We start from the raw sequence: 15,250 nt of genomic DNA, 5'->3' as shown, positions 1-15,250 counted from the left end.
CTTTCCTAGGCATTGGTAAACCTTTATGGCTGAAATTGGTTGCACGTTTCTCAAGAGTTGGCATCAAGGGGCACACAATGCATAGGCATTTCTCAGAAAATTAAGTGTTTCTCCAGCAGTTTGATCTGGAGCAGGACAAACCATGTCTTTGAGGGTTAAAACCAAAAATCTTTGAAAACTGGGAGCTGTTTATAAAAATGTCCAGGTCTGTCTGGGCGTTAACTTTCCAAATTTTGGATCGCTGCAAAATGAGTCTTCGTATGTTAAGCTTTCTTTAAAAATTCAAATTAAACTAAGCATTGCACAGAATCCTTGTCTAAAACCACAACAGAAGTCTTTCAAACAACTTGGATGAAGAAACTGCATGACTGAAACTTGGTTCTGTATTCCAGAAAGCCTTCTAGTAACTTTGTGCCTTTCTTTTCAGTGGAGAAAATCCTTTTGCAACTGTGAAACTCAGACCAACAGTAACAAATGACAGATCGGCACCAATTATCCGATGAATATACAGTCCAAACGCATGTTGTTCCTCCTTAGAAACACCATCTTCAGTAATGAAAACTACTATCTAAACTTGTTCAAAATTTATTTAATTTACTTGCTGTACAATAGAATCATACTGGAATGGATTCTGATTTTTTTAAACCTTTACTTTGTAATGCGTTAATTGCTTTGGGCTAACGTTTGAGCACTTTGCCTTGATTTTACAGTATGCTTTTTTGTAGTAGGAGTTGTGAAAATACTGGAGGTAGTTTGGATACTCTAGTAACCAGTGTAACTAATAGCTCACATCTGAATCTGTGGCATTCATGTGGAACCTGCAAGGGTAAGTTCTGGTACATAAGCTGCATCTGCCACTTAGTAAATACAGACAAGGTTGGGCTTTTCCCCCCCCAAACAGAACAATGTAGCAGCTGCCTTATTCAAGACTAGAGAATTGCCTGTATAAAGTGATCATACATTGTTTTGTTTAAAACAGACACCCTAGGTTATAAATAAATATTTATCCTTCAAGAATAGGCAATTTGTAATGCTTTGCTTAGTGTTCAGATACAAATGTTGAAGTGTTAACATAAAACAATTTTAAGTCTAATGTTGTACTGTTAACACATCTTCAATGATTTTTTTTTTCTTGAAAACATGTTGTCAAACTTCAGTCTTATAAGAAGTCATAATAAAACAGTGCCATAACTTTTTTCTCAAATGCTAACGTAAAAAGCTGTTCCTCCATTACTGCATCCCTGCCACAAAAAAAAGAAAGGGGGCGGGGGGGAAAAGGTAAATAGGGAAGTTTGAAATGTTTTTGTGAAGAAGCCTAGCAATGGCAGGAATGCTGGCCTGGCATAGTATGAATAGAGTGAAATGCAGCTTTTAACTTAGGACACTCAGGCTCAGGTTTCCTAAATCCAGTAGAGCTAGCTTGTCTGGAAGACTTTTCCTACAGTAAAAATCATCTCAGAAATAAGCCTAGAATGTTGGAAATGACCCTTCATTCTGCTGCAGCACAGGGTGCTTTTACCACTGTACTTTTCGGGTGCTATTCCCCACCTGCTGGATGCAGCCTGTATCGTGACTACTGCCACCGATTAATCCTTGCTCTAAATCACTCTACGTATGTACATGCTTCCTCGTGTCCCCTGGATATTCTTTCTGTTGTGCCTGCTTCTACTGACATAAATGGTGAATTCAAGTCATGTGAGATGCCTTTCAGTTACTTAATATCAAAAAATAGTATATGAGCATGTGATGGCTGCAGAGGTAGAGTCCCCTCATTCCACCACCTCCTCTCACACTGCCTTTCAAGTTCAAGGCTGAGGACGCTTCATTTGCTGTGGGACCTTACATTAATATCCATTATCCCATTTCAAAACTTTGTGTTCGGACGTGTAATCCCTGAGCCCACTTTCTGAAGCACGCTAGAGGTAAGGCAACCAAGACTATCAGCGTTAACTAATCTGAAATGCAAAAATCTCTACGCAGGGCAGTGCCCTAGCCTAGTTTCTTTCTAGAGAAGAACCACTGCTGAAGTCAAGAGTCTGTGAATTAATACCCATCCCACAGGGCTGGGGAGCTTCTGCTATAGCAGACAGGCCACTGCCGCCCTTGGAGGTCACATCTGCCCCTATCAGCAACACCTTCATTAATAAACAGAGTTCTTCCTGTTTGGTATTATGACTGCCTTCAGAAGACAGAGAGGAGGAGCCCTTAGCATAGTGGTAGCACACATCACTTGCCTCAAAAACATCTTATAGGGCTGCATTTCTTTAAGCCCAAACCTTATTTTATTTTTTTATTATAAAGGTTCTGGCAACTCTTTGTCCTTTGTAGCTAGAATCACTAACTCCAATGTCAAATCACCTGTTATCAGACACATTAGTCACTTACTTAATAATCCAGCCACAAGTTGAGGATTGCAAAAGGAAAAGCAGTTTTATTTAGTTTTCAATAGGTGCCATTAAACATGGAAAACAAGTTGGGTTTTCATGTTTCGCAATGCACATGCCCATAAAAGATTAAGTTTAAATTACATGCAAGAGACTAAATTTCTTCACACTTTACAAAACAGGTCTGAAGCAAATAAAATGATTGTACATGACATTTACATTAGAAAGAGTACGCTAACAACTGTAGCTCCCATAAGCACATCCATGTTCATCCCATTAGCCAAAAGCTGCCCCACAATTAGGGCATCTTCTCTGCCTCAGTGCAAGACAGAACAGAATCCCGATTGGAAAGAACACAATGGCACACAAAACACCCAGACAGGTGAAGGTGTCCTCCAACACGCCAACCCTGTAAAAAATGCAAAACAAACTTAGTCAAGGACACACACCAACTATGCCCCAAAATTTACTGCTCTGTGATCTGTCAGTCACTTAAAAACCACACACTTTTACACAGCACAATGAGGCACAAAGGCAGTTTTGTTTTGTGGTTGTTTTTTTTTTCCTTTTAAAGGCTTTTATTTTCATGGCTGGCAGCACCAGCTTTAAATTGTACCATTTAAAGGGAAACAGGAAATTTGCAGGTGATCAGGCTGTAGATAAGAAGTCTAAAAAGTTTAATTTGAACCAGCTGGTTCATTCCAGACAGCATCCATTCTCTGTTGCTGCAATGCAGGACTGGTAGTTAGAACAAAACATGGTCACCCCTCCTGTGAGCACTGCATCAACTCCAAGTCCTGTCTAACTAAATCCACTGAGGAACACATGCAGGTGTAGCACCTGCTGTACAGCAGAACAAGTTGCAGCACTCAATTCAGAAATCTTTAACATGAAAGCCTGTGCCTCTGCAGCCATCTCTGGTCCCTAAAAAAATCTGAACACCGTGGCTCTTGTCCTGTATTCTTGCATCCTATCTCAACTAACTTTGCTAAGTAACTACCCAGGAGCAAAAGATCACACGTTCAGGACAGAGACCATAAGCAATAGCAAACCTATTCCTTGCTAGCCCTTCTTAGGGTCAAGTTTTTCTGTACAGGTGAAGATGCAACTTTCAGGAACCAAAGCTTAGTGGCACTGAAGTTTACTCTGATCAAAATGAAAAGAAGCCCGCTTTTAAAAGAGTTTAGTAACTCTTCTGGAATGATACAGTGCGACAGATTTAACTGTACCAGTGGCATTATACCGGTTATTGCACATCAAACCACCCCATTCCTCAGCTTTTTAGGTCTAAACAGGCAGCAGTCACGCTTGTGTCATATGCTTTGCCTGCCTAGTTTCCACCATTATCCTGTGGTGAACCCACTCGGTTCATTCGCCCTCAAGTCTCCCCCAGCGCATGCGTACTAGAGCTTTTTCAGGAAAAAATTACCCTTGTTTCCTGAATGTTTTGATCGGATAATTTGGTGCTTTTGCTCAGCTTCTTCCTAAGAGGAAGGCTGGAACGGGCAGAGTTGTGCAATACTGGTTAAGGGCTTCTGGTGAAACACAGCTCATGCCTTCTCTGAGCAAGTGAAAACCACTGCAGACAGCAGGATGGAAATAGGCTTGTTTCAGTCTGTTACTTCAAATTAATACACAGCTTGGCCATGTCTGGTGGTTCCTGAAGTTGCCAGCACATTCTCTCAGAGGTGCTGGCATTTCTTTCTTCAGAGAGCACAACTCAGTATAATTAACATGCAGAGGGCTAGTTGCGCTGGGTATTTAAGGCTCCAACCAATTTAGCAGAAGAGGAAGACTTAAAAAAAAAATCTAACTGTAGATGTACAATGAAAGAGCACTCCAAATGGCAGCGTTTTCTTGTGGAAAGTGCCAGGTAAATAAGTGTGTACAGGACTATGCTAACTACTCACATTCAGACTCCCTGTGTCACCAGCCAGTCCTAAGCTGTTGGACAAGTTTATTACTGGTAGCTATGAAAACGCAAAGGCCAAACACGCATCACTATTAAATTAACCCTCAGCAGGTATTCCCAGTTTCTACTTTCAAAAACTGGTGTGCTTTTAGAACTGTAGGAGAGCCTACTACTGATGACACCTGGCTCCGACTGAGTGACACTACATCAGAAATTCTGTTTCAGCGCAGTTCTGCCCTAGCAGAAATTTACTTGAATTTCAGTCCCTGACTGCAGAGAGAAATGCTGCATCCAAACACGCCCCAAAAGGAAGACAGACAAAGCCTGAGTATTCAGATGTAAGGAATCTGAGCAGCTATACTAATCAGTTGGAATCTGGAGTTTAACAAAACACTTGAACAAGATGTATCCTCTTAGATTCCCTGGTACAGTGAAAGTAAACAGAAACAATGCTAAATAACCTTGAAATACATGCTACGAGCAAGGCACCAAGGCCAACAGGTTGTTGTTTCCCTACAGAAATAGCAGTCACAGGCAGCCTATTGTACATGTAAATAGAGGGAGGGAAGATGCAGACTGGGACACCATTTCCTAACTGCAACTAGCTACAACATTACAACTTGTCTAAACTTGGAGAACCTTCCCCTCAACTATCATAAGAGGCCAGAGGCTTTTCCAACTCTTCTTCATATTCTGCTGCTTATGCAACTTCACGGTCAATTTTAGCTTCAACATCAGTCCCATCCTCTTGATGAATTAAGTTTGTTTCTGCTTACAGACTTCTTATGATAGAAGTCAACCTTATATTTGCTATAAAGGGATTGCCAGGGTACAGTTGATCCCAGCAGTTTTATGATTTTGCATCCTCAAATAGCAGTACCTTAAGGCAACAAGTTAAAAGATGCAGACTGATGTTCAAATCACCATATGGATTCTAGTCTCAGCACACAAGTGTCCCAACGCTCAGACTTTTGTAGCCTGTGGTGTTCAATACATTTAAGGAATTGAGCATAAAGGTAACAGTGGAATTCTTTTCTTTACAAGTGGATTTCTTTATATCTTCTCCAAAAGGATATGCCAGTCTCCACTGGTGACACCCAGACAGACACTGCCACACCAGACAGCTGGTGCAGCTCACCTACTGGGGTTTTCTATTTGATTCAAACTACTGGTTCTTGCCACAAGGTATTGCTGACTTACAGAACATATGAACGTAGCACACAGAATCCCACTTTCATGTCTGGTGTTTCTACTAGAAGTTTTAATACTGATGATCACCTACAGTCACACTCAGCAGCAGCAAAGGCCAGTTTATTGGAAACAGCACTAGTGACTGTCTTCATGATGCAGTTACCAAAGCCCTCTTGTGTAGGTCAGGGATGGCAACGCCTGCACCTGTCCAGCTGATGCTGCAGGTGTTCCTTGCAGGAACAGTCAACGCCGTTGTGTGTGCTGTATCTTACCCTTTACACACCTGCTGGCCTGATGACAGGTATGGCCAGTGGGCTTGTGAGGGTCCAGGCAGGTGTCCTGCCCCCCCACCCGGCATACAAACATTTCTACCTCCACAGCAAATGTGCTGACAAATCACACCACACGCCAGCAGACAAGAAGGAGCCATTTCTGCTGCAGAGCAGAAACTCAGCCTTGTCTTGGCACATCAGTCACTGACTCACAGCACTTGCCCTACATCACCTCAGCAAACAGCGCTCAGAGAAACTACAGGCACTAGATTTGTTCGACTTGGTTAATATTTCTTTTTAGTTTGCGTCTAGTGTTCAGCTACAAAGACCATCAGCCCAAGACTCTCCATCAGCCCATGAGAGCAGTGCCTACTTCCCCACCCCTCTCACCACAGAGCATTCCCAGCAAAGTGAAATACTGATGGGGAAAGCGGAGGGGATACTGCCAGGGAAAGAAATACGGAAAGAGTTACTGAAAAATTAGGAACAGAGCAGCAGTCACTGTCATTACTAGAAAAAAAACACAAATAACATACAGGGATGTATCCTGATGTAAACTTATCCCATTATCTCTGGATTATTAGCGCTTCATCCAGACCACTGTGGGTAGCTTTGGTCCTCGTTAAACAAAAAAAAAAAAACAAGTGGATTAATGAAAGTGAGTCTTGATCCCGAACCAGTTGTTATGCCATTAACCTGGGCCAGGAAACATCAAAATCTGCTTGCTAGGCCGAGTACAGAGCACACGTAACACAGGCAGAGATGCTTTTATTGGAATAACTTCTAAAGCAGAGTTGAATTTGTTGGGGGGTGGAATGAATGAAATGATGAGCACGCTCAGACCAAGTAAAGATCAGCAGCAGAAGCTCAGGAGATGAGGCTTCTCGTTCTCCCACAGGTTAACCCAGTAACACACAGTAAGTACCAAGAGGCTCAGATACACTCTAGATGTTTCTGAGCAATTAAAGATTTCGGCAGTTTTCAGTACTACAGATCCATGCAGGAAAGGCGAAGTCCCTTTTCCAGACATCTCAATGACACCAAAAGTAACATTACTTTGGATAATGCATACTAAGTGGAGTACAGAGCACGGGTTAGGGCTATTGTATTTCCTGCCCTGTTTTGCTATTACACTAATGCCATCGTTTTCATTCACACACACTGAGTGTTGCCTTCCTGCAGGCATCAGACTCCTGCTTTGTTAGTGTTTTTGGATCTTCTCCTTGTCTCTTAATAATTCCACATCCAGTTCCTGCCCTGACGTCCACCTTTGACACAAGTAAACCAGTGTGTTTAGCTGAGAGTCTAAGCAGCCCACAGACACACTAATTAACCATTACAGAGCTACTTCTGGTCAGCCCCGAGTAGCTGCAAACACAAGCACAGACAACTGCTGTCAAATCCATTACGATCAACCCTCTTAATCAGCTTGCAAGGCCCAGGTCTACTGGTCAGCAGGTGTCCTTGACACCTCAGATAGAATTTACTTTAAACTCCCAGGATAACTCTGTGTAAGGGGAAAGGAGTGCTTTATGGTAATAAAAAAATGCCAATTAAAACCAGAAAAAAAAAAATTTACCATCCATAATGAACAGCAGAGCCAGGGACAAAGGAAGCCACAGGAAGCACTGCTGGGTTGGCAGAGGAGGACAGTGGCAGTGCAGCCAAGCAGCACACCAAGTCAGCTACACAAGACAATCCTTTGGAAAGCTTACCAGAACTGTCTGCGTGACCTCAGCCATAACGCACCTGGTTTTTCAGAGCCACTTCCTATCTCATCTCTAGCACTGCAATTACTATAACAGCATTAACGACATAAACACCTTTTGGCTTCTTTTGATTTGTGTCACCACCTAATTTTAGGTGAACACTTACCCAGTCACTGCTTAACCAGTTACGACATTTAGAAGGAGGAAAACCCCCAAATTTTTTATATTAGAAAATAAATATTTTAGGTTTTCCTTGTTTAACTTACCTGAGCTGCTGAGTAATTAAAGACTCCATATTCAAACTGTAAATTCACTAATGTAACCAAACAAATTTTGTTCTACAGCATAAACCACATAAAAGCCAATAATAACTGCACCACTCCCAATCTAAAAATAAAGCGGAAAGGTTTATTTATACTGCAAGCAGCGTCTTGGATTTAAGCTATAACCACAGCTGCCAACTCCATAAAATAAGGTCAATTATTCCCACTGACGAGTATTTAAAACCAAAATACTTGTCAGACAACCCCCTTCCCAAAAATATGTCTTAAAACATTACTATCTTAAGTCAAACACTCAGATCAGAGGGCCAACAGGGAGAACTGCAGAGACCGCATCAGTGCACTTAACACGTGCATTTTTAGACTTAACACTACATCTTACTATTTAAATGTGTGGTTATCAGCATTTTTCATTGCTTGCAAAGAAAGTTGAAGGGCCATCCCAGGTAATCAGAGACAATCTGATTGTACAACAAGCTCTGCAAGAACTGAAAAGAAACTGCACTTCACTGAAGGGTGTCTCCTGCTGCCTTCTACAGATACTCCCTCACTGCTCAAGTAAGTGGAATTCTCAAATCAGTATCCCATCTCTTCACACCAAGAGCTGAGCCTCACAAGTGAGGCCAACCATGCCAGATAAAATTCTCTGTAGATAGTGGACATCTGTTCATGATGAACTGGACCTGGTGCATTTTTTCCTCACTATTCTGCATACACAGTCAAACCAGTATCACCTCTGGTTACTAACACACAAGAGCAACTTCCTCCTCTCATCCTGAACATTGCTACAAGGAAATCCTACCAGAATACCGACAGCAACACCAATAAAAACCAAAAATGCTACCAACTTGGGCCCACTGGGCAATAGAGACCAGATTATCATTTTTATAGGGTCCCTATAGTGCTGTATCTTATTTACTGCAAAGTCTCATTTATGTGAGTTGATTATTGTCCACAAATCAGTTCAGACCATTAGAACAAAAACCCACAGAACAGCAAGAGCTGTGCTGTTCTCACTCGGGACCCTGTCAACAGGCTTACCCCCTCCTCTCTCCTGGGCTTCCCGCTCAGCGGTTGCCTCTGCTGTTAGATCTGGGGGAAACAGCTACAGCTATCCTGGTCATTAATTCCAAGTGGCAGACTGATGGCAACTGCTCAAGCCTGCTGCAGCAAGGCTTTCTTCTTTGCAGTCACGTGCGTAAGTCATTGCTGAATTTCATGCCCTAACTGCTCCAGCCACCAAATTACAGCACAGCAGGGATGAACGCCCTGATCTGCCTGAACAACACGCACTAACAGAAAGCTGCAAATTGTAGTGTAAGAGAGGTGCAGCGATTCCCAGCACAGGCTGATCATCTTTGTGGCAGAAAACAGTGTCAGGAGCTGCTGCACTACTATAGCTACTCCTCTTGCAGCACTCTTAAAAAGGTATTTCAAAGTTGGCCTCACTCACAAATTTCAGAAAGATCTCTCAAGTCGGCCTGCTGCTAGAAACCAAAACTCCGCAGGTCCTCCTCAGAACATCAGACATGCTCTCTAAATAGCTAGATGTTTTGTTTTGGTTTTAATTCCTTGCATTAGTCAGTACATATTATATTATGAATATTCACATAAAGTTTAAATATAGTTTTTGTGAATAACTATAGAAAACCTGTATCCTGAACAGCCTTCTGTTAAACCACACACAGCATTTATGATCGAAATAACTGAAGTAAAATCAGAAGACTGAAATTTTGAAGGACTTTATCACCTATGTGCAACGTTCTCAGAGTCTATTCTCTTAGGATATACACATTTAATTGAAGAAAACAAAATTTGAACCAAAACCTGAGAGCTTTCTACTTTGTCCAGTCGAAAAAGGAAAAAAAGTCCACCCCACTACAAGAAAAAAAAAAATACACCATACCACCCAGAAAAACTGTAGCAGAGAGAATGCTGTAAGAGATTTGATGATAAATACAGTTTTAATCAAACTTGTCTCATCTTCCAGTCCTAGAAGCAGCTTCAGTGTTACTATAATTTGGGACCCACTACAATACTTCTCAAGCAGATGTTCTGTAGTTGCCAGAAAGAAAGCTGCCAGAAGCAGCAGCATTACGTTCTTTCCCTCACTCTTTCTTCCAAATAACTGAATACTTGTTAAACAGGAAAATAAAAACCCAACGTGGCCCATCACAGGCTCTGTCCCAGATTTTGGAAGAACCAGCTTTTGCAAACATTGGACCAAGAGAATATTTTCATCGTTTTTAAAGGGAACTTTCTTTTCTTTACTAATAGGAAAGCAAACGTTCCTTTGCAGTTTGTCTTACACAAGGACTCAAGGTTGAGAAAAAGAAAATGAAAATGACCACAAGACAAATAGCCAGACTGCATTCTCCAAGCTAAAAAAAAATTGTTACATGATTGGATCTCTAAAGTTACTGTCTGTAATGACTCAATCTGTACTTGTGAACATAAAATAGTTTAAAAGCAGGACTTGGCCGATTCTTAGATGTCAACTACAAGAAACAAAGCTGACAAGATTCTGCAAGTCTGTTTAATTCTTTGTCCGTCGGGGTTGGGAGAAGGACTCCCAAGACAACAGGCTACAACATCCCCAGACATTTTCATAATACAAGGAATGATGGAACACACATTAATACTCAAGTCTGTAATTAGAAAGCAACACTGACCGATGAGGAATGAGGATGATCTGTCTAATGAATAACTAAGCAAGAGGTACAGCTTGCAGGACAGGAGAGTCACCCCTCAGATGCAGCAATGCTTAAGAGACAGATGAAAATAAATGCAATTAGATAGTGAGCAGCAGGATGCTACCTACTTGTGGAGGGGGGGCTTTTGGAGATACTTTGTACTTTTTATGACTTCATACTATAAATCAAGCCTGAAGATCAACTGTACTGTAGCTAGTTTATTAATCCTGAGAGCATTCCTGACTACAATAAAATGGATTCCTACCCAAGTAACAGACCAATACTGCCTATTCCTCCTCCAAACCATACCTTTTAAGTTGGAAATTGTTTTGATTTCCATTAGCAACATTCATGAGTGCCATGATGCAAAAGACTGGTTTGTATCTCTGATGGTAGAAATCCTCTCAATGGGCTTTTGCCTTCTTTATCAGTTACATTATTCCACAGCCAAACAAGGCTTCTTCCTCATTATCTAACGCAGATGGACTTCTCTAACAATCATGCACAGAATTGAATCGGAAGAGTAACAGGACGACTGACTTGGCAGTGTAATAACAAAGTTTTTTAAGTACCATTAATAGCTTTTTATGTTTATCAATGCCCTTTCAAGAACTTTCCTGTTCAGTGCTGTATTCAGAGCGTAACTGCATGTTGCATTCTTCATAAAATAGGTTTCCAGGCCAAGGAAGTAAACTAGAACTATGATTAAGGTCTTGAGAAGTCAAAGAGGATTACGAGCCCTTTCTCTAAGAGAAGGAGGCAGTGTGACCTTCCAGAACAGAACCCTGACCCTTCAGGTTGCCATGAATATTTCTAATGTTATGCTTCCCACCCAACCTCCCTGTTCTTTCTCTTGAAGTACCAGACTACCAATTCCTTATCTAGTCAAAAGACAAGCAATCCGAGATTCTTCTCTTCAACCATGACACGTTGACTCTTCCTCTAAAGACAATGAGGATAATACATCCTTCCACAAGGAAGACTACAACACACCATTACCAGATACAGTAACTTGCCCTTGGGATCCCAGATCAAGAGTATTTCAGAAGTGTTGAGAAAAGTCCTGCAGTTGAAGCAGTGCAGCATTATGCCTCATAGTAATCATAATATCACAGTCCTCACAATTTAGTTTCTTTCATAGCCTAAAACAAAACCTGAGGATCCAAAAGTAAACAAAGTTTATGTGGAGGGTATTTTGCATTTGGAAAGGGTCTACCATGTACAGAGCACTGAGTACAGCCAGCAAAGCAAGTCTGATGACTTCAGAAAACTATCTGTGTGAGATCACTTAAGAACACCTTACTAAAGATCACTCATTTTCCCAAATCCGGCAAGAGTCAGATATTCTGCTTGCAAAGGATTGTTTCAAAGGTGTCTCCTAAAGTATCCCAAAAATATCCCAAGAACAGCAGCAAGAGTCTACCAGTCTAAGTTACTGCAAAGGTCACTGCCATAGTAAAATGTTTTGAGATTTATTGGGCTTAGGGTCAGAAAGCCTGTATAAAAACACTGCCTGCCTCTTACCAAGCGACACAACATCTTTCCTGTCTTTGGGCTGAGCTAAAGCATAAGCATTTTAATGTAACTACTCAGGTGGCAGGATCTTCCACATCCTCTGAAAGTGGTTACTTTCCCTCACTGTTTAAAACACACAACTTCTAGATCAATAGCTCTAGCTGGTGCAGGTTTTTCAGCCCTAACTAGTTGCATTTTAGCAGGCACCTGTTTTTACATAGCAGCACCACAAGATAATTCTCAGAATCCACTTTTGAAGGCAGGTACTGACTCCCAGACCAACACCAATTCTAACCAAACCAGAAGCCCCCAGGGGACAGCCACTGCCTCTACAACACTGTCACACTGATGGCACTGAAAACTGGGATCATTTCAGCTATTCCAGCAAGCCTGTTTCCTACATATTTTGAAATGCATAAGCAAGGGCTCAGCCTTGCAGAACACTAAGTGCCTCCCCCACAAGACACCACAAGGGTAATTCCTATACATTTTAACAGAAGGGGAATGATTCTGCAGTTGACTCAGAGCTGGCCAGGCACACTCGTGTCTGAACTGCACCAGCAGCAACCCGGCTGCCCTCACCCATTAGTTAATACCCTGGGATGAGAAGAACCAAGAACTGCAAAGGGACAACAGCTGACCTATAGCACTGATGTGGAAACAAGAGTGTCTCCTTCCCTTTTTTTATGGCTGTGGATCAAAGGGGAAGCAGTTCTCTTGTTGCAACTCCGAGTAACAGCTGACCGCTTTTTCTGTTTTTCACCACTTCATCAGATTAACACTTTGAACTCATTAATCTCCCCATTCTTCTGCAGTAAGAGGACTTTTGGAGTAAGAGATCTTTTAAAGCCTTAAGATACTGATGTTTTCAGCCCACATTGACCATCATCCTGCCTGGTCTTGCACAGTCTGGATATCAGGAATGGGGACACGCACCACAGCAGCAGAAGCCCTGCCACAGGAATGCCAGAAAATCAGAAGTGACTATGGTCAAAGATTACAGAAAGTTTCACAATAAAATCATGCTACTCACTACCACTGGGCATAAATGTATCAGAAAGGACTTCCTGTCATCCTCTTCCTCAAGAACTGACCCTTTACATCTGTGACTGAACTGCCTTCTCATTAAAAATAACACTTACAGATCTTTGTCCATCATAAAGAACAGATTTGTGTTTATATACAGAGTCTACTATATTAATTATAACAGTTGTCACAGGTCCATTAGGACAAGCTCATGCTACTTAAGTTATTCCAATGCCAAATTTTAGTGCTTTTTCAATTAATTCAGTTTTAATACACATACACAAAGGGAAGCTACTGAAAACCAACGAACTATACAGATAACTGTAATTTTAAATAGTAAAACTCAAGATTGAGTTTATTTTTCAATTAGAGATCTGGTTTACCTGCAGGCAGGACAGCCACCAACTACTACTACAGAAGTGGTGGTAGCAGGCTGTTGAATAATGGTGTATGTGCTTGAATAGTTTGGCTGTGATGTCGGTGGAGGAACAGCATACCCTAAAATAAGAAAAAAAAACCAAAAACTCTATCACCACACATAAGGTACAAAGAACAATAGGAATAATTAAAAGGTATGGACCATGGGAAAAATAAATAGAAAATGTAGCCCTGACTGAGCACTTTAAGAAGCTCCAAAATCAGAGCTGGAACACTACTGGGCCATACCAAATTCACCTCACAAACCCAAGTATCTAGCACAATTTAACCATCTAAAAAGTACATTGAACTAATAATTAACTTTGAGAATTTGTTTCAACACGGTTTGAGCGCCAGGGAAAAACAGTTTAAACAAACACCGACCACAGCTTTCACTTCTGGATGTTACGTATCATGTTATGCCCTACTCCAGCAGACCAACGAGTTGAAGCAGAATGACTTTTCCTCTGATTTGCAGCTTAACTTGAGCATATTAAGTTTATAATTGGGAGAGAGAGGTGGGAGTGCAAGATCCAAGTGGAAAGGAAGCAGGCTGAACTGCAGAAAAAATCCTTTCAGAAAATCCATGTTAACTAGTGAACGTGACATTTTAACAGCTGTAGTTAGAAAACACAAGCCTTTAACCGCTGCATTAACATTAAAAAACTAATAAAATAAAAATGCCCTTTTAAAGGGGCGACTAGACACATGCAGTGCAGTCATATGGTCACAGTACACTTTGCTCAGGTATAATCCATCCGAGCTTCTCTCCCAGGGCCCAGCTCTCAATAACTTTTTGCATCAAGTTGTGCCTCTGCGAGGTCCACTAACCTCGCCACTTAAACTGAAAATAACCAGTGATATTTTAGACTAGACATAAGGAAGAATTTCTTCACGATGAGGGCGGTGAGGCCCTGGCCCAGGTTAGCTGCGGCTGCCCCAGCCCTGGAGGGGTCCAAGGCCAGGTTGGATGGGGCTTGGAGCTCTGATCCGGTGGGGGGTGTCCCTGCCCTGGCAGGGGTGGGACTGGATGGGCTTTAAGGTCCCTTCCAACCCAAACTACTCTTGGATTTGCATTGTAGGAAAATAAGCTCCAAGTTATTAGCAGGGAATCAACCCACGGCCTCGAGACTGAACCCACAGCGCGATGTGCGGGGTCTGCCCGCTGCGTTCGCTGTACTTTTCCCAACTTTCCAACTCTCTCCGCGCTCCAGAGCCGTTCGGGAGGCTGCGCCTTCCCCCGGCGGCCGGCACCGACTCCGCCAACACGAGCTCCGTGCCGCCTCACGGGCCGAAGCCCCTCCCGGAGCGCCGGGACCAGCGCGGGGCGACCCGCGGGCCCCCCCGGCGGCGCCCCCCCTGCCCCCCACAACCCCGGGGGCGCGGGGGGGTCGTTCCCCGCGGCTGCCGAGCGCTCCCCCCGCCCCGGGCGCTCGTTCCCCGGCGCGCAGGCCCCGGTCCCCCCCTCACCCTCCCCCCAACCCCGGGGCGGCTCCTCAGACCCACCTGCGGCCGCCGGGTAGGGGTAGGGCGGGGGCGGCTGGAAGCCGGGCTGCGGGGGGGGGATGGCGCCGTAGTTGCCCTGCCCGTAGTCGTAACCCGCGGCCTGGGCGGCGGGGCTGTAGGCGGGGGGCCGCTCCTGCAGCAGGGGTTTGCTGTCCATGCTGGGCGGCGGCGGCGGAGCCCCAGAGGAAGCGGCGCCCTCGCCTCACGACTCGGCGGGCGCCGCCCCTCCGCCCCGCCCGGGGGCGCCGGAGCTCGGCGGCCGCGCCGTGAGGAGAGCGGGGGGGGGGGGCGGTCACGAGACTGAGACCCACGTGACACACCCCCCCCCCCCCCCGCGCCACCGA

At 43.4% G+C, this 15,250-nt stretch overlaps 2 protein-coding genes across 2 annotated transcripts in view; one reads left to right on the top strand and one right to left on the bottom strand.

The window, feature by feature from the left end:
* Positions 1-1,217, top strand: part of BAIAP2L1 (BAR/IMD domain containing adaptor protein 2 like 1) — a 34,531-nt gene extending 33,314 nt beyond the window's left edge. The window contains exon 14 of the mRNA XM_069869837.1: positions 428-1,217. Within this exon, the coding sequence (XP_069725938.1) occupies positions 428-503 (76 nt within the window). The 3' untranslated portion in view covers positions 504-1,217. The remainder of the gene's footprint in view (positions 1-427) is intronic.
* A 1,187-nt stretch (positions 1,218-2,404) lies between these two features.
* Positions 2,405-15,155, bottom strand: BRI3 (brain protein I3). The gene is made up of 3 exons (XM_069870319.1): positions 14,907-15,155; positions 13,367-13,481; positions 2,405-2,793 (listed from the first exon to the last, which is right to left on the bottom strand). Exons 1-3 carry the CDS (start codon positions 15,061-15,063, stop codon positions 2,661-2,663), a joined length of 405 nt encoding a protein of 134 aa, XP_069726420.1. The 5' UTR covers positions 15,064-15,155; the 3' UTR covers positions 2,405-2,660.
* Between the last annotated feature and the right edge of the window lie 95 nt (positions 15,156-15,250).

The sequence above is a fragment of the Phaenicophaeus curvirostris genome, chromosome 16, assembly GCF_032191515.1.
Source record: "Phaenicophaeus curvirostris isolate KB17595 chromosome 16, BPBGC_Pcur_1.0, whole genome shotgun sequence".
NCBI classification, from domain to species: domain Eukaryota; kingdom Metazoa; phylum Chordata; class Aves; order Cuculiformes; family Cuculidae; genus Phaenicophaeus; species Phaenicophaeus curvirostris.
Note: the sequence above shows the minus strand (reverse complement) of the source record. Positions and strands in the feature narration are given on the sequence as shown.